This window comes from Spea bombifrons, chromosome 1, assembly GCF_027358695.1.
Source record: "Spea bombifrons isolate aSpeBom1 chromosome 1, aSpeBom1.2.pri, whole genome shotgun sequence".
NCBI classification, from domain to species: Eukaryota; Metazoa; Chordata; class Amphibia; order Anura; family Pelobatidae; genus Spea; species Spea bombifrons.
This window is the reverse complement of record NC_071087.1, coordinates 115,281,884-115,300,957: the sequence shown is the minus strand read 5'-3', so window position 1 is coordinate 115,300,957 and position 19,074 is coordinate 115,281,884. Positions and strand designations below refer to the sequence as shown.

The 19,074-nt window shown below is 39.1% G+C and overlaps 1 protein-coding gene across 1 annotated transcript; it reads right to left on the bottom strand.

The window, feature by feature from the left end:
* Positions 1-561: 561 nt before the first annotated feature.
* LOC128500393 (dehydrogenase/reductase SDR family member 4-like) lies at positions 562-15,429 on the bottom strand. Its single transcript, XM_053469535.1, has 8 exons — positions 15,278-15,429; positions 9,315-9,492; positions 8,821-8,922; positions 8,607-8,677; positions 6,014-6,065; positions 4,242-4,376; positions 2,539-2,591; positions 562-769 (listed from the first exon to the last, which is right to left on the bottom strand). Exons 1-8 carry the CDS (start codon positions 15,391-15,393, stop codon positions 655-657), a joined length of 822 nt encoding a protein of 273 aa, XP_053325510.1. The 5' UTR covers positions 15,394-15,429; the 3' UTR covers positions 562-654.
* Positions 15,430-19,074: the final 3,645 nt, after the last annotated feature.

The window sequence follows — 19,074 nt, the reverse complement described above, 5'->3', positions numbered from 1 at the left end:
ATGCTTTTCCACTTGGGAACAAGGGGATGTAAGGCCCAGTCCTGCTGCAAGAGTAAACCTTTCATTTTCTTTCTTCTGCACCAAAAGTAGATCTGCTGCTATAATCTGCAGTGCCTGTACATCTTTGCTCTGAAGAGTGCTTGCAGTAGTGGTGGCACCAGTGATGTTATGGTGGCACTGGTAGTAGTTTTATTCCATGCCTTACCATAGAATAGCTTACAAGCAATGTTCATCATATCCCAGGATAATAAGAGAGAGAGATAATAAGAGAGAGATAATAAAATATGGGAAGAAATGGGACAGAATGTGAGAAAAGACAACAAAAAGGAGGAGAGATAAAGAGGAAGAGGAGGATAAATGAAGAGGGAGAAGAGAAAAGGGAGAGAGAGGGAAAGAGAAGAGATAAAGAGAACAAAGAAAGATACATGGGGAAAGGTGTAGCACAGTGAAGAAAAGGACACATGGTGCTATGAGCAAGCACAAGGGGCTGAGCCAAGGGAGCGACAAAACAAGGTTTTGGGCAGTCCTCATGAATACCGTGCAAACTGATTAGGAAAAACTGTTTTATTTTAATTTGCTTATATAGAAGCATTATATGCTTGTATAGAAAATCATAAATGCATGTCTTCCAGCTGTTTCTTTATTGCATTGTATTTAAAGTCTCCCAAGAATACCTCCTGTTACGGCAATGTTTTCTCCATTAATATATGTGGCATCTTTGGAGCACAGAAATGAAGCAACACTGGCACATTCTTCTGGTTCTCCAAACCTAGTAACATAATCAAATATTAAATAAGAATTCATAATGTTGGTTATAAAATTATAAAAAGGTTAACTTTTTTACATTTGCTATACACAATTGAGAAATCCTTACTTGTATGAAAAGTAAGGTTTGCACAATCCAGCAGCTTTTGAGGGACAATGGATTGTACTGTTGTTACTTGTACTGTTAGAGAGGGAGAACCAGCTGCAGGAGGTGATACCCCACTGACATTGATCTAGGGTGGCTAGCTTTTCCTTCTTAACTCAGATAAACCCCCGTCCTGCATCCAGTTAGAGGCAGCACACTGAGAGGGGATGTCAGAAGCTTCAGTTTTGCTGACTCACTGAAACCAGTACCATATCTGTATCATGGATATGCCTCTTAACAACATCATTAAGGAAAAGGTGGGGGAGATCACTTGGGCGGGCATACCTGTAAACACTGTTGCAGGGTATAAATAACTGAAGAACTGAACAATTTTTTTATTATAATATCAAAAGTAAATAAGGCAAAATAAACTTATATAAAACATATATGTGAAATAGTAACTAATACAAAATATAGCAGCTGGCTAACACAAATGTTGACTATGGCAGTCGATGGGGCATATGAAAAAACCCAAAGCCAGTAGCTAAAGGGGGGCGAGGGGAGCGGTCCACCGAGGGTGCCACTCATCAGGGGGGTGCTGTGACGGCTGCCTAACATGGGCCTGCAGCTCACTGCTGTGGTGCACGCACACTGTGTGAGGAAACTCTTTCCCCGCACAGCGGAGGCAAAAAAGTGGGCAGGGAAAGAGTTCCCTCACACAGTGTGCGGGCGCCAAAGAAGTGAGCTGCAGCTCTGTGTTAGGCGGTCGTCAGGCTGCATAGACGTCTGCGCCCCCCCCCCAGTGATTACCGGACCAGTGAAATCTTCAAGAGAGGTAAAGGGGTGCGGGAAAATGAATGAATGAAGTAAGTAATTAGGGGCAGAGATGGCACAGGCAGACTGCTTCAGGGGCAGAGGTGGCACAGCTAGGCTGCTTCAGGGTAGAGGTGGCACAACCAGGCTGCTTCGGGGCAGACATGTCACAGGCACGCTGTTTTAGGGGCAGAGGTGGCACAGCCAGGCTGTTTTATGGGCAGAGGTGGCACAGCCAGGTTGTTTTAGGGTCAGCCTTGGCACATGGAGGCTGTTTTAGGGGCAGCGGTGGCACAGGCAGGCTGTTTTAGGGGCAGCGGTAGCACAGCCAGGCTGTTTTAGGGGCAGCCTTGGCACGTGGAGGCTGTTTTAGGGGCAGCGGTGGCACAGAAAGGCTGTTTTAGGGGCAGAGGCCTACATAGTAATGGGAGTTATGCTGTACCAAATCTGTTCAATAAATGTTATTTATTTAAACTTATTTAATTCATTTACAAGTTAATATTTTTTTTTTTTTAGATTTCTATTTTGTTCCCAGTAGACATACAGTTTACAAATTTGTGAAATAAATATTCTTGCCAACATTATTTTTTTTTGTGTAGAGGGGGTGCCACATACAGTATTCCCCCCCGGGGGCCAAATACTCTAGGTGCGCCCCTGCCCAAAGCTTTCCATCATATGAAAGCATTCTGAAGATCCTGTTCCGATGCTGTATAAATAAATAAAGGGACACTGTGTGCTTATAGGAATTGACATTCCCACTTCTTCCACGTGATGTCTCCAACGTAAATATAGATTTCAATGAATACATCATTTAGTGCACTACAGTTTCTTAGTCTCTTAAAAAATGTTTAACTGTGTGTACTGCTTAATCATACCTTTGAACACCAACAGGTATTATCATCTTTTCCAATTCTTCAGTCTTTTTAATCTGTAAAAAATACATATTATTTTCAAAAGAATAGTTAATATAGTTAATAAATCAGATGGTATGATAGTTTACATTAAATGTGGCGCATGTAAAATGTTTTGTCAGTTATAGAGAAAAATAAAAATGAAAATATGTTATAGTCAGAAAAATGAGTATTAGTTAGACTTATGCGTTCGGAATCATAAGAATTGCAGATTTACCGAATTGTGTTATATTTATACAAAGCCTCGAAAATAAGTCCACATTCATTCACACTCTCTCACCCTCTCATTATCATTCACTTTCTTTCTCACACTCTCTAAATGCTTCCCTTCCTTCTCTGCCGACCACTTTCACTTTTGCATCTTCTTCATCTTCTATCTTCTGCCTTTTTTTCTCTGTTCTCTTCTCTATTCTGTCCTCAATCCTTGATCTTCAATCTGCTATCTTCTTTCTTTTTCCACATCTCTGAGTGAACTTCCACCAAAATAGAGGTGCTTGCAGTGATGTCATCCCCTAATTCTGTAATCAGGGAAGAGGAATGCACCGAAAGTGCCAAGTAAGAGCAATATGGAGGCTCTTTTTGTGATGTTCTCTTCCCCAATTGGAGGATGGGTGAGAGGACATCACCGTAAGTGCTGCCATTTTGGAAGTTCTTGCCAGGTTATGTCTGTGGAGATGCAGATGAAGAAAGAAGATAGCAAACTGAAGATAAAAAAGAGAAGAGAAGCGAGTAAATAAGGGAGAAGACAGAAGATGGAGAAGATGATGCGGAAGGGGAAGTAGTTGGCAACGAAGGTAGGGAAACATTTAGAGAGTGTGAGCATGAACAAGAATGAGAGTGTGAGAGAGTGAATGTGGGCACTGGGCAATTAATTTTTTCAAAAATGCCTCCGAATTGGAAAACGAATGGGCCAAAAATGAACAAAAAAATCAGAATAGTTTTTGGCCCATTTGCACATGTCAAGGATTAGTATTAGGTTATTTTGGGAGCTGAACCTCACCATCACTATGTGCAAATATGAGGGCCAATAACAGGAAATTTGTACAGTTCATCAATTCTTTATTTTCTCTAATGAAATTTTTATTGAGACATAAAAAAATGTATGTTTTTTGACAAAAGAATTGCAATCTTACAATGTTATTTTTTTAACTGAAAAAGGGGGTAACACTAACAAGAACCATAAGTTATTTAAAAAGAACCATGAGTGATAAAGATCTAAAATATAAGGTTCAATTTAATCTTTTTTAACCACATATTCAGTTCTAAGCAGTTAAAATAAAGGTTACATGTGACTGTATAACCTTGTATTTTGAATCTAGTTATTACTCATTATTCTTTAAATAATTTTCAACTGGAAACAAGACAGTGTGCTACCATCATGCAAAGGGGAGGAGGGAGTGAAGGAAAAATTAAAGAAGGCAATTAAGAAGGGAATTGAGTATTAGATGAATTAAAAAGGTGCAGGAAAACAAATGTGAAAAGGGAAATTTAAAAAAAAATGAATGCAAAGAGAGAAAGCAGATGGCTGCTCCAATGGTTTGTACACACAATGTGTTTCTTAAATATCTATTTGACTAATTTTTAATCTTTAAACAGCATTACACTGATTGTATTTAACTGTAATATGTAGCCTATGAGTAATGGCCAATTATTTTTACAAAACTTACCACATCACTGAATTTAGTATTGATCAGTCCCAGTGCTAGACCATTTACTCTGATATTCATGGGGCGCAAAGCCTGAGCCAAAACATTGGTCATTCCAAGTAGGGTTGTCTTAGATATTGCATAAGGGCCTACATACTATAATAAATAAAATAGTACATTATATATTGTTTTAATAATCATTATTTTAAATTATAAAGCATTGATAACATATTATAAAAAACACATTAATTATACCAACAAAATGGCTACATAACAATACTATGAAAGTTTTAGACAGGTGTGAAAAAATATAAAAATGCTTTCAAAAATAGCCACCCTTGGCACTCAAAATAGCATCAATTCTTCTAGGTTCTTCAGTTTTTTTAAGGAACTCGGCAGGCAAGTTGTACCAAACATCTTGGAGATTTAGGCAGCCTCAATTGCTTCTCTCTTCATATAATCCCAGACAGATTTGGTGATGTTGAGATCAGAGCTCTGTGGGGGCCAAACCAGAACTCCTTGTTCGTCTTTACATTGAAAATAATTCTTAATTACTTTGGCTGTATGTTTGGGGTCGTTGTCACGCTGCAGAAAAAAATTGGGGCCAATCAGATGCCTCCTTGATGTTATTGCATGATGGATAAGTGACTGCTTGTACTTCTTAGCATTGGGAGTCCATTAGTTCTGACCAAATACCCAACTACATTTGCAAAAATGCAGCCCCAAACCTTCAAGGAAACCTTCACCATGCTTCACTGTTGCCTACAAAGACTCTTTTTTTGTACTGCTCTATATCCCTTCGGTGAACAAACTGCCTTATGCTATAACCAAATGTATAAAATTTTGATTCATCAATCCAGAATGCTGCCATTGTCCAGACTGGTGCATTTGAATTCCTACAAGTTGCAATGTAATTAAATTTCCATATTTCATCAATTTGTACAAAGTAAATAAAAATAAAGTGATAAGCTCTGAATGTTCCTTCAAATGAATGAATGTTCTCTCACACTTTCCTTCACTTAGGATTAGGGGAGAGGTTGTGCCAGGAAGCTCCATCATTTTGCCCTAAGATAACCTCTCATGAACTTCCTCAAAGCTGGCGGAGCTTCCGGTGACATCCTCTGCCCGATTGGACAATGTTTCCGGAAGCGCCATCATTTTCATTAAAGTTCATCTGGAGGTTTTGTCCGGATGAAGAAAGAAGAGGGAAGAGAGAAAATGAAAAGAATGCTAGAGCAGATCTATGACTCACAGAAGCAGACACAGTCAGCGTAGAAAGTAAGGAAACATTCAGAGTGCGTGAGAGAGTGAATGAGCATGTGAGAAATCTCACTTTCAAATTTAAGATGCCTCCTGGTTTTGATCCAAGATGAATGCGCAGGAAACAGAGTTTATTGTTCAAAAACAAATAGTGGGAAAAAATAGTCTGCATTATTTTTGGTCCATTTGCACATATCTACTATTTCTCTGTACCCCAGTTCCTGTGTTTTTGTGAATAATTGAGCAGCTTGGCCTTGTTTTAACATCAGAGGTATGGCTTTTAAGCCACATGTCTTCCATGAAGACAGGAACGGGCGAATATTTGCGGAATACAAAGATTTTTTTTTTTTTGCCGAAGACGAGCACGAAGACGAACACGAAGACGAACACGAAGACCTCCCTGGTGCCCAAGTCTAGTAATAAACATATAAACATGTCTATTTCTTTTTAAGAATTTTCACTTTACAACATTTTTCACACAAAAGACTCTTGCACAGTATTGATTATTAGGACCTTTTTTTTATAGTACTTACCGGATGAGGTATATAACCAATAAATGAAGAACAGATAATAATTATTCCAGCTCTATAAAAAAAAAATATTGCTTTAGAAGTTAAATATATATATATAAATATATTTGTAATCATATATAATTATGTGTATCAGAAAAAAGTAATTAACTCTAAAGTATTTAAACCAGATTATTAACTTAAGTATTGTGCATCCATGATGGTGATAATGGTGTGTGCTGTTCCTGCGTCTATGAATGAAAACATCTACCTTATGGTACATCCCAGAATTGGCTACCCAGCACTCTCCTTTCGGGGGGGGGTGGCTTCCTGAAGGGGCAGTGCTATTCACCTGTAGATGTAATACTAGTTGCAGGGCTAGCCCAAACAGTCTTAAATGGGTGAAGAGCAGGATGGGAAGTAGGGACAGGGAGTAGTCAGGTTCAAACACTATTCCCCTACACCAGTGATGGCGAACGCGTGGCACGCGTGCCGCTGTTGGCACGCCGAGCCGTCTCTGTGGGCACGCCGTGACTACAGTCATACACTGTAGTCACGGCGTCGGCTCCCGCGTAGGGCCGGCCTTTGAGGTGTGCGACCTGTGCGACCGCACAGGGTGTCACACTCCAGGGGGCGCCGCTGCGGGGTCCGACGCCGCCGCTCATCAGGGGGGTGCCAACTTGCGGCACCCGGCACCCCTCCAGAGACGGACAGTAATGTCCGCCGCTGGAGGAGCAGGCTCGCAAGGGAGCGGTATCGAAGGTCTTTAACAGATCTCCGGCTCCCTTGAGTGATTTTAAGCCGGGTTGAACCCGGCTTAAAATCACTCAAGGGAGCCGGAGGTCTGTTAAAGACCTCCGATACCGCTCCCTTGTGATCCGCGCGGCAACAGCTGCTGTGCGCCAGGGTTTGTTGTCAGATTTCGGCGCACAGCACTGAAGCCGCGCCCACCGCTGTCCGTGCCCTCTGACCCGGAAGAAGACAGAAGAACTGAAGAAGAGGAGCGAAGAGGAGGAAAAGAAGCTGAAAGAAGAAAGGAAAGGTAGGAAAGCATTAAGTGAGAGTGGATTGGTATGTGTGTGGATTAGTATATATGTGTGGATGGGTATATGTGTGGATTAGTATATATGTGTGGATTGGTGTATATGTGTGGATTGGTGTATATGTGTGGATTGGTGTATATGTGTGGTTTGGTGTATATGTGTGGTTTGGTGTATATGTGTGGTTTAGTATATATGTGTGGATTGGTATATATGCGTGGTTTGGTGTATATGTGTGGATTAGTATATATGTGTGGATTAGTATATATGTGTGGATTGGTATATATGTGTGGATTGGTGTATATGTGTGGATTAGTATATATGTGTGGTTTGGTATATATGTGTGGTTTGGTAAATATGTGTGGTTTGGTATATATGTGTGGATTGGTATATATGTGTGGTTTGGTATATATGTATGATTTGGTATATATGTGTGGTTTGGTATATATGTGTGGATTGGTATATATGTGTGGATTGGTATATATGTGTGGATTGGTATATATGTGTGGATTAGTATATATGTGTGGATTGGTGTATATGTGTGGATTAGTATATATGTGTGGTTTGGAGTATGTGTGTGGATGAGTATGTGTGTGGATGAGTATGTGTGTGGATTGGTATATGTGTGGATTGGTAAGTGTGTGAGAGTGATGGGTGTTATGCTGTACCATTTCCAATGTCTTTTTCATGACCTAATTATGCTCTAAAAGTACATCATAACTCCCATCACTCTATACTGTTCCATACAGTGGCAGATCTGGGAGGCAGAGGCCTTGCACCCCCACCGCAGGACTCCTGAAAGGTAAGTGAACTTCAAAGAGGGAGAGGGTAGATAGTTAGGAGGGGGTAGATAGGGAGAAGCGAGTGAGACAGGGGAAAGGGGGTAGATAGGGAGAAGGGAGTGAGAAGGGGTAGATAGGGGAGAAGGGAGGGAGAAGGGGTAGATAGGGCAGAAGGGAGTGAGAAGGGGTAGATAGGGCAATCATACTCCTATCATGCCAAGTCTGCGAGTACATCCTGGAATCTGGATATGCCTGGGCATGATAGGAATGTGATTGCTGTTCCGGCGCTCAGCTGTGAAGCGCGCACCACTGGAAGACGGACGCCTTCCGCTCCCACCGCAGATATTGGAAAGAGCTAATACTTAATTCTCTGTTGTTATTTTTTAAGCTCAATAGTTTGCATCTCTTGTTTCCCACAGTCCTCTGAAATGTCCCCTGGGTCCCACTGCCTTTCCTAAAATAATCTCTTTCTATTAATATGTTATATTGATGCATACTGTTGTGTATAGTTATTTTGTACCGAAAAAACGTCCTCTTCATGTTTAATATGCAGTGTTGGCACTTTGAGGTCTGCAACTTGTTTTGATGCACAAAAATGGGCACACAGGCCCAAAAACGTTCGCCATCACTGCCCTACACAGAGAAAGCAGCAAGAGACACAGAGACCCAGGGATGCAGCAGTTACCATTAAATAAAAAATCTATATTCAGAAAATGTATCCCTACTACTGTAAACATTTCATTAAAAAGTTATGTATGAAAAGACATTCCACTGAAAGACTCTGAGCACACTCACCCTTGTTTTTGCATGTGTGGTACAACAAGCTTTATCATTAGAAAGGTTGAGATAACGTTCACTTCAAACACCTATTTGTGGGGAACAGTCAGAAAGAGTAACAGTGAATTTTAAAAGTTGCTGTTTTTTTTACATCATTCAGTACAGGGTCTTGTAAGTTCTTACAATAATTTACATGGGGTATTTTATTTTTTTATCAATATTTAACACAAACCTTTTTCCACATCTCTTCAGTGGTTTCCATAAGTGGACCAACGAATGGATTTACAGCAGCATTACAGATGAGAATGTCAATTTTACCATATAGTTCCAGGGCCTTGAAAATAAATCATTATAATAACTTGAAATGATGTTTTATATTAATGGTTCTAAGTTGCAATGTTAAATGTCTCCTATGAAGTTATGGGTTATGACTGACCACAGGCACTAATTACAAACAGAAATCTAAAGATTAAGGCACAACAATTTCCATATTTAAAAAACCTAAACAAAGATAAATAATGTGTCAGAAACACTGGTACTAAAAGGGTTGGCTTGTGAAAAAAAATATAATTTGAACTGGCATGGTCATCATTAAAATCATACTATGGCCTGTATGCAGTAGCAATCTTGATCAGTCTTGGAACAATAGGAATCACCGACTATGTACACAACTAAGACATAAGTCTATTAACTTTTGGACTCATGAAACAGACTAGTTCTTCTTACCTTTTCCACTAATTGCTTCCGTTCTTCTTCATTACCCACATGACAAACTATTCCAATAACACTCAGACCCTCATTCTTAAGTTTCTCCACAGCTGTATCCACATTTTTCTGAATGCGACTAGACAAGATGACATGAGCACCATCTTGTGCCAAGCGACGTGCCATAGCCAGTCCAATACTAAAAAAAAGAAGCATATATTGGACTCTCCAATGTAAATGGCAACAAATATACAAAAATGGTTTTGCTTTGAAGGGGAGAGTTCTGTTTGGAAGGTAAATGGAACCAACAGTATGCTATAAAGGGTTAGAGAATAATCATTTATGCCCAATGTTACACAAAACCTTCTAGTCTTTTTTCTATTTCTATAGCACACAGCAGAGATTCTGCTTTGACAGAGTTGTAATGGGATTTAAGCAATGCACCCTGACAAGGGGTATAATGCCCCTGTTGCGCATATTAAGGGAGGGATAGTTATCTAGCGCATTACATAGGATACTATAAATGGCTGGATGCAGAATTATTATTGTATTGTATTGATTTATCATTTTAGTCCCCATCCACTATACTATAAAAAAAAAACACTCCAACAAAAGTACAACACAATAAAAGTTTAGTTCAAGAAGGATATTCTGGATCTTTACAGTGAAGGAAAAAAATATTTGATCCCTGCTGATTTTGTACATTTGCCCAGTGACAAAAACATGATCAGTCTATAATTGTAATGGTAAGGAACAGCCAAACTCACTAACAAGTTTACTGTAATGTCAAAGAGTCATACACCATGGCGAAGCTGATCACAGCACAAGGTAGTTATACTGCATCAGAAAGTCTCTCCCAGGCAGAAATTTCAAAGCAGACAGGAGTTTACAGATGTTCTGTACAAGCTCTTTAAAAAAGAAGTTCAAAGAAACATTGAGACCACAAAGAAATGTTGAGCACCATAGATGCTGTGGTCAGCATCAGAGGAAAGACACACAGTGCTTACTTCCCTTTGTAATCAGAAGATGTCCAGCAGTGCCACCAGCTCAGACTTAGCAGAAAACAGTGGGGCCCTGGATAACTGTCCAGAGAAGTCTAGTCAGAAGTGGTCTTCATTAAATAATTGTGGCCAAAAAGCCATACCTCGGATGTGGAAGCAAGGTCAAGCCTATTCATGAAAACACAATAAATGTTGTGTAGAAAAAGTGCAGGAGGTGCTCTGCTCTGATGAGTCAAAATTTGAAATGTTTGGCTGTAGTAGAAGGCAATTTGTTCATCAAAGGGCTGGAGGGCAGTGCAAGAATGTGTGGAGGTGTTTGCAATAAAGCATGGTGGAGGTTCTTTGCAAGTTTTTGGCTGTATTTCTGCAAATTGAGTTGGGACTTTGGTCAAAATTAATGGTTTTCTTAATGCTACAGTACAGCCAGATACTTAATGATGCATTACCATCAGGGAGGCACCTATTTGGCCCCAAATTTACTCTACAGCATGACAACGTTCCATTGAGTCATTAAGAACTATCTTCAGCGTAAAGAAGAACAAGAGGTCACAGAAGTGATGGTAGGGCCCCCACAGAACCCTGATCTCAACATCATCACGTCTGTCTAGGATTACATGAAGAGAGAGAAGCAACTGAGGCTGTCTAAATCCACAAAGAACTGTTATTAGTCCTCCAAGATATTTGTAACATCCTACATACTGAGTTCCTTAAAAATCTATGTTCAAATGTACCTAGAAGATTTGATGGTGTTTGGAAGCAAAGGGTGGTCACACCAAATATTGATTAGATTTCAATTTGTCTTCTGTTCACTCATTTTATGTTAAATGATACAAATAAACTATTAACGTGTCTATGTTTTTAAAGCATTCTTACATTATAGTATTTTGTAGTATCACAACTGCCTAAAACTCTTTCATATATATATATATACACACACACACACAAACATATAGTCAATCCCCTAAAACTTGAACCCTCCACCATAATAAATTTACTATGCAACTGTAGGCTATCCATAATTAAATAAAGTCATTAAGGACATAAACATAAACAACACTTATGGTGAACCTAAATAAATCCAGTGTATTAAATCTGTCAAAAAGGAATTTGGTATAAGTCTGCACCAGTAAGGAAACTAGAAAACAAAGTCATAGGTAAATTATCATTCAAGCCCACTGGGGAGTCACAATCCAAAAGGTTTCCCTTTGAAGCAATCTCTTTGATCAATTGCCTCCTCTCCATTATAGTGAATTGTGCGAAATTCCTGATTATGGTTATACTTTCCTTTTTCTTTTTTATTGGCGAGTACAAAAAAAATTGATATGTCTGTGAAAAGCAGTGACTCCAGTTTTCCCTGGGTTTGGCAGAGTAATCAGGCAACTCCTGGTATACAAGTCCCTTAATGCTTAAAGTCAGACCTACCAAAAACCACAGCAGCAGCATCAGGTTTTAGTTACTACCAAGGACTAATGGATGGGTCATATCCTGGTGATTTGGTCGCTGACAGAAGAAATTAATCTACCACTATCACAAACATTGTTAGCACCCCCAGAGCAAAGATGATCAGGCATAGTCAGATGAAAGCAGCAGATCTATTTTTGGTCCTGAAGAAAGTGAGGAAGAAGAGGGAAGGTCTACACTAGCAACAGAAGTGGACCTTGTGCTCAAGTAGAAAAGGATATGGTCGGCAACAATGGTGTTGATGATGATGACTTGGATTTAGATTATGAGTTAAACTTGTAGGAGTCAAGCCACACAACTTCCACCAGGGTAAGGTGGTGATCTCACAAATTATGATATGAACAAACACCTACATACACATTACAGTGCAGCTTTTCCGGGGTTAACTTGTAGCATTGGCACTAAGAACAAACCAACAACAGATGCCACGAGCAGCAGAAAATGGTGTGGAGAGGCCTCAGCTTTCTCTAAGAGTGGGAATTTTTCCCAGAGACAGGTGGGCAGGGACATCCACTGCACCGGCCTACACTAGAACACTTTTGGACTTTCCATTCAAAGGGCTTGTCAAAGCAGCAGTCGAATAAACCAACATAACTGCTTGGTCAGCTTATTGCTGTCAGAGGTACTTCCTTCTCTATGAGGCCGTCGCTCCCCCAATCACCTCCCCTTTCACACCCCCTTCAGCAGAACTGTAGTGCAATCCCTCTAGCAGTCTTGTGATTCATTGTTGAAGGATGAGCTATACAAGGCAGCTGCACAAACCATCCACTTCACCTCATACGGTTTGTGGTGTAGGCAAATTGGATGATTCTACACCATGCTGAGGTTATGGATGAGCAGCACAGCACACATCAGCTCACATTTTGGCAGCTCTTAGAAAGACAATCACCACAAAAACATTGGCACTCTTATAGAAAAAAGTAAAATCCAAGTCCAAATGGAAACAGATTTTGTAGCTTTATTGTGGTCTATAGTCTTAAAAAAAAGAAATTCAATAACATATAGAATGTAAGAGGCTCATCGCTCTGTGATAATCCAGGCTAAAAAAGTAAAAAAAATAGATTAGAAAATAAAATATGTTTTACTAGTTTAAAAACGTGTTAAACAAGCAAGTGACACATTTAAGCTAAACACTCATTGACGTAGCCATATCAATTGACTGTAAGGTAGTGTTGTGAAAGAAGGCCCCAGGCGAGAGCATGGAGCAAGAAGGGCGCATGACTGAGGGGACGACAGGCAGCCCTCTCCCCCTCCCGTTTTCCTGTTTTTTAGTAAATTTGCTGAGTCAGCTAGGGGGGCCGGCGGTCAATGTTGATTGACGGCCCTGAGCTGACGATTGATAGGTGTGCATCACCTTACTGTGCTTAGGGGTGGGGGTCACTATATATATGGGAGCCCACCCTGTTTAGGTCACTTTTTCGATTGACCAGGAAAGCTTTCCCTCCCTCCCACCCCTCTTTTTTCTGTTTCTTGGCGGTTGGTTATCAAGCTGGCATAGGGCAAGGGTTAACCACCTTAGGTGTGGTTTGACCCGTGGTGCACAGGCCCTCGGCCTAAGTGCAGGACACTCCTTGGGCTTGTGCCTTGGTGAATCCTAGCCGTGACAATGGCTGCCGTGCAGGGGACGCCAGTGGTCTCTACGTTTTTACGGTTTTACGTCTGTGCCAGCCGGTTTGGTTGTTTACAATTTAGGGTTATGATTTGTAGCCTTTATATTTGGTTTACAATTGTTAGTTTTAAGGCTTGCACGTGTCATAAGTAAGTCGGGTGGTGCGGCACGTGCATTGCTATATTGTTATATGGTGTTTACAAATAAAGTTCATTTTGCTATGAATAAAGTTATTTATATCTGTGTCACGGTGTGGAAAGCGTAAAGCAGACTGCACCGTGGCCTTATTTTTCCATAGTTGACTATAATAAAGCATTATATTATTTACTTTGTGTTTGTGTATTTATTGTGGGAAGGGGGGTAAAAGAGGGTGTCGCATTGGCGCTACCTCAGTCATGATTCAAGCCACCTGATGGCAGCAGAGAAAATAGCTATATTCATGAAACTCAAATGAAACTCAAATGTGTTAACATAAATCTAAAACAAAATACATGATATAACATCCACAAAATCAATATAATTAAACATATAAAATGAATATTTACAATGTAAAGTATAATCTATAATAAATTATAGGCAAAAAAAACTTTCTTCAAATAATACAGTTAACCTAAAATTATCTGGATGGTCATAATTCTTTATGGAATGCATTGTCTGTGGCCGTCTTTTGAGAATGAACCGAATGTGCAGTGTTAACCGTTTAACTGCATAGTCACACAATGCCTCTGATATTCTTCGCACATTATATGTTATTGACTTTTATTTGGGACTTGGATTGTGCTTTATTTCCACAGTTAGAAATGGGGGACCTTGGGGGTTTGTGTTGTGTTGTGAAGGATATACTACACCTAGTGGTAAGGACAGCTACTCCAACGGACGGGCAGTGTAGGCTTTGAAAACTGATTAAAAAGTGCTGTAAAATTCACAGCAGCAGTATAAGTAGCGCAATCCCCATATCAAATGTTTTGTGTATATTATATGTTTTATAACAGTGACCTATTTTAGTATATGTTTTTCTACATACTTGTATTTGTGTTTTATGTGTCACACATTCCCTAAAAGAATAACCCTATAAGAGGGTCATAATTTCTTACACTGGGAAGATTGGCAACTGTTTTGAATCTTGACTTTTTCTTACTGTAGAATAATGGACTTCCCAGATTGATAGACAGCAACAAATGCTTCTTTAAGATCATTGTTGAGTTCTTTCCCTCTTGACATGCAAACTGCTACAACTTTGACTTTTATAGAGGTAGTCACACTTGCTTATGATCAATTAATAAAGGGCATTTGATTAATAGCACTTGTCTGCTACTTAGCATCTTAATTCCTATAGAAGCAGTAATGGTGTACTTTTCACGTATGGCTTTTCCATTTTAGCTTTATTTTTGTTCAATAAATCATGACATGATGTTGTATTTACCTAATTTTTAGACCTGGCAAATGATCTTGTCTAAACGTATTATCACTTCTGTTGGGCTGATTAAATTTTGTACCGGATGTCATGTGACTACGTGTCACACATCTTAGGCAACATATGTGTGTGTTTGTATGTGAAAAAGAAACAGGGATCATCACGAATCTCTATTAAGCAAAAGAAAGATAACAACTCCCCCTACCACCCATTATATTGTATTAAAGGATCTATGCCCAATGGGATGAAGGGATTCAAATACATTAAATTCCATTTAAAGAGAGACATGTAACCTCAGTCGAATGTGGCTGGCCATGTTAACCCCTAACACCAAATTTTAGTGAATAGACGTCATAGAGTTTTGTAAGTAATAGGAATTGCAAAATTCTAAGAAGCAGATTTAATTAGCTTCAAAAGGGCACCAACACACTTTCAGGGCCTATGATATGCCCTTCACTAAAAATAATACCAGATCCATGTAATCGCATCTAAGACATACCCGTATGTAGATCCTGTCACAATAGCCACTTTTCCATTGAGACCTTTCTCATTTCCAGTTCCAGATGTTATATCAACCTTTGCCTGGTTACAGGGATGGATTTTCTTCGAAAGCATCTTCGTTCATATGATTCAAACGTTTGTGTTAATATCTGTTACAATCAAAATCACACTTTCTTTTTAAAATGTTCTGTTCTTGTTTTTAAATATAAAGTAGAAGTGTTTATATATATATATATATATATATATATAGTATCTCACAAAAGTGAGTACACCTCTCACATTTTTGTAAATATTTTATTATATCTTTTCATGTGACAACACTGAAGAAATGACACTCTGCTACAACATAAAGCAGTGAGTGTACAGCCTGTATAACAGTGTAAATTTGCTGTCCCCTCAAAATAACTCAACACACAGCCATTAATGTCTAAACCTTGGTAATAAAAGTGAGTACACCCCTAAGTGGAAATGTCCAAATTGGGCCCAAAGTGTCTACATTTTGTATGGCCACCATTATTTTCCAGCACTGTCCTAACCCTCTTGGGCATGGAGTTCACCAGAGCTTCACAGGTTGCCACTGGTGTCCTCTTCCACTACTCCATGACGACATCACGGAGCTGATGGATGCTAGAGACCTTGCGCTCCCCCACCTTATGTTTGAGGATGCCCCACAGATGCTTAAAAGGGTTTAGGTCTGGGGACATGGCTGGCCAGTCCATCACCTTTACCCTCCGCTTCTATAGCAAGGCAGTGGTCGTTTTGGAGGTGTGTTTGGGGTCGTTATCATGTTGGAATACTGCACTGTGGCCCAGTCTCCAAAGAGAGGGGATCATGCTCTGCTTCAGTATGTCACAGTACATGTTAGCATCCATGGTTCCCTCAATGAACTGTAGCTCCCCAGTGCCGACAGCACTCATGCAGGCCCAGACCATGACACTCCCACCACCATGCTTGACTGTAGGCAAGACACACTTGTCTTTGTACTCCTCACCTACTTGCCGTCTCATTGGACCACAGGACATTTTTCCAGTAATACATGTCCTTAGTCTGCTTGTCTTCAGCAAACTGCAGGATTTCTTGTGCATCATCTTTAAAAGAGGCTTCTGGGACAAGAGCCATGCAGACCAATTTGATGCAGTGTGCGGCACCCCCACCCCTTCAACCTTTGTAGCAATGCTGGCAGCACTCATACGTCTATTTCCCAAAGAAAACCTCTAGATATGACGCTGAGCATGTGCACTCAACTTCTTTGGTCGACCATGGCGAGGCCTGTTCTGAGTGGAACCTGTCCTGTTAAACCGCTATATCGTCTTGCCCACCGTGCTGCATCTCAGTTTCAGGGTCTTGGCAATCTTCTTATAGCCTAGGCCATCTTTACGTAGAGTAACAATTCTTTTTTTTCAGATCCTTGGAGAGTTCTTTGCCATGAGGTGCCATGTTGAACTTCCAGTGACGAGTATGAGAAAGTGTGAGAGCGAAAACACCAAATTTAACACACCTGCTCCCCATTCACACCTGAGACCTTGTAACACTAACGAGTCACATCACACCCAATTTGCACATTTCCACTTTGGTTGTGTACTCACTTTCGTTGCCAAGGCTTAGACATTAATGGATGTGTGTTGAGTTATTTTGAGGGGACAGCACAGTTACACTGTTATACAGGCCGAACACTCACTACTTTATATTGTAGCAGAGTGTCCTTTCTTCAGTGTTGTCACATGAAACGATATAATAAAATATTTACCAAAAAAAGGGAGGGGTGTACTCAGTTTTGTGAGATACTGTATATTGAAAAGGAAAGACATAAAAAGCAGAATTAAAAAAAAGAAATAAAAACGTTTTCTTTCTTATTACATGCCACTAGTACTTATACAAATCGCAGCAAGCTATGATTAACAAAAAAAAAAAAAAAACAATAATAGAAAAAGTAGTTTCAATCCCTCCATATTTGATTTCTTTTGGTTATTTAAACCACTATATCAGTTGGTTGTATATTTTTGCTGCATATATATATAAGTCTGAGATTGTATTATTTGGTTTTTTTTCTTTTCATTTTCTAATTGAGTAAAAGTTTTCCTGGATATTATACTAAACCTTTTTCCATACAAGAAAAGGTACAGAAATGTATATAGTCACTAACAAAATACATAGGTGCACATATTTGTATTGATCGTACCTTAAATCCTCCCTTTATTACATATTACATGCTACTGACTGTATTGCAATGAAAAATAAATGCTGCATGGAAATATATAAGTGAAATCACAGTGATAAATTATAAAATAATTGGAAGATGCCAAAGCAATGTGTATTTATTGTATACTTTATATTTAAGCCTTAAAAACATAATATACAGCATTCCTCCATACATGTTTGTATATTGGTCCATGTTATGTTAGTTTAAAAATAATTAAAACAAGAAGAATAAGATAATCACAAGCACTTTGCATTCAATCGAAAAGCTGAGGCTTGCGACAAATTATTATAAGTAAATTTTATGAAAGCTAATGATTCTTTAGTTTCATCATATCATTTTTTTTATTTCGTTGGAAATTCGATAGATGTGATTTAAAGTTTGCCTTTTTAATGTCATAAATGCTATAACTCTAAATAGTTTTTTCAGAGAGAGAGCGTATACATACACACATATACACCAGCAGAGCTATTCTAAGTTATAATGAAGAAACTTGAAATGTCTTACCTTTGACACTGCTTCTAGTATAGTAGTAGAAATAATACTGCAGCGCACTTGTCTTAAGCCATATAAATATTCATGCACACTAACTAGAGCTGACAGGAATCATATTGCGAAATAAATGGATCACTAACAGTTTTGCCTGAAGCTGTAATTATCTACCTGTGCATTACATTAGGCAGTAATTGACATCTTAATATTATAACTCGCTTTATGCCAATTAATAATTTGGAAACTTGTAAAAATAAATGCAAGTACATTAAAAAATTGTAATGTTATAACAATTAAAACACTGTGTTATGCAATGGATTCATCTTTATTCATGGAGCTAAAAGTAAGCAGGCATTTCAGTTATGAAAAAGGAATCTCAAACAATCACAACTGTGTAAGTTTGAAAATATAGTATGTATAGTCTTTTGGATGTAGATTCTTGTTATATTTTTGCATCATCAACATTCCTATACCTAGGAATAATTGTGTAGTTTAACCTGATTTATGTTCTGGTGACCAAATGGCTGAAAAACAATATAATTAGTCCATTATACATTGATCAACCATAGCATTATGACCACTGCCAGGTGAAGTGAATAACACTGATAAACTTGCTATCATAGCACTTGTCACGTGGTGGGATATATTAGGCAGCAAGTGAACATTTAATTCCCAAAGTTGATGTGTTAGAAGCAGAAGAAATGGGCAAGCGTAAGGATTTGTACGACTGTGACAAGGGCCAAATTGTGATAGGTAGATGACTGGGTCAGAGCATCTCCAAATCTGCAGCTTTAATAAATTTGAAATCCGTTATTCTGGATTGTTTTGTTGTTATTCTGTCTCTCACTGTTCTAATAAACCTACAATTAGCATTATAGACTGATCATGTCTTTGTCAGTGGGTAAACGTACAAAATCAGGAGGGGAGCAAATAATGTTTTCCTTTACTGTATGTATGTACTTTAGGTGTGGGGTGTTTCTCCTGTACTTAAAATGTTCAAATACAATTTCTATCAGGGTGATTGCAGTTACAAGTGCGTGTTTTAATCTTGTCCATACACATTCATGTTACCGTTCATGTTGTCTTTTTTCTCACTGCTTATAGGT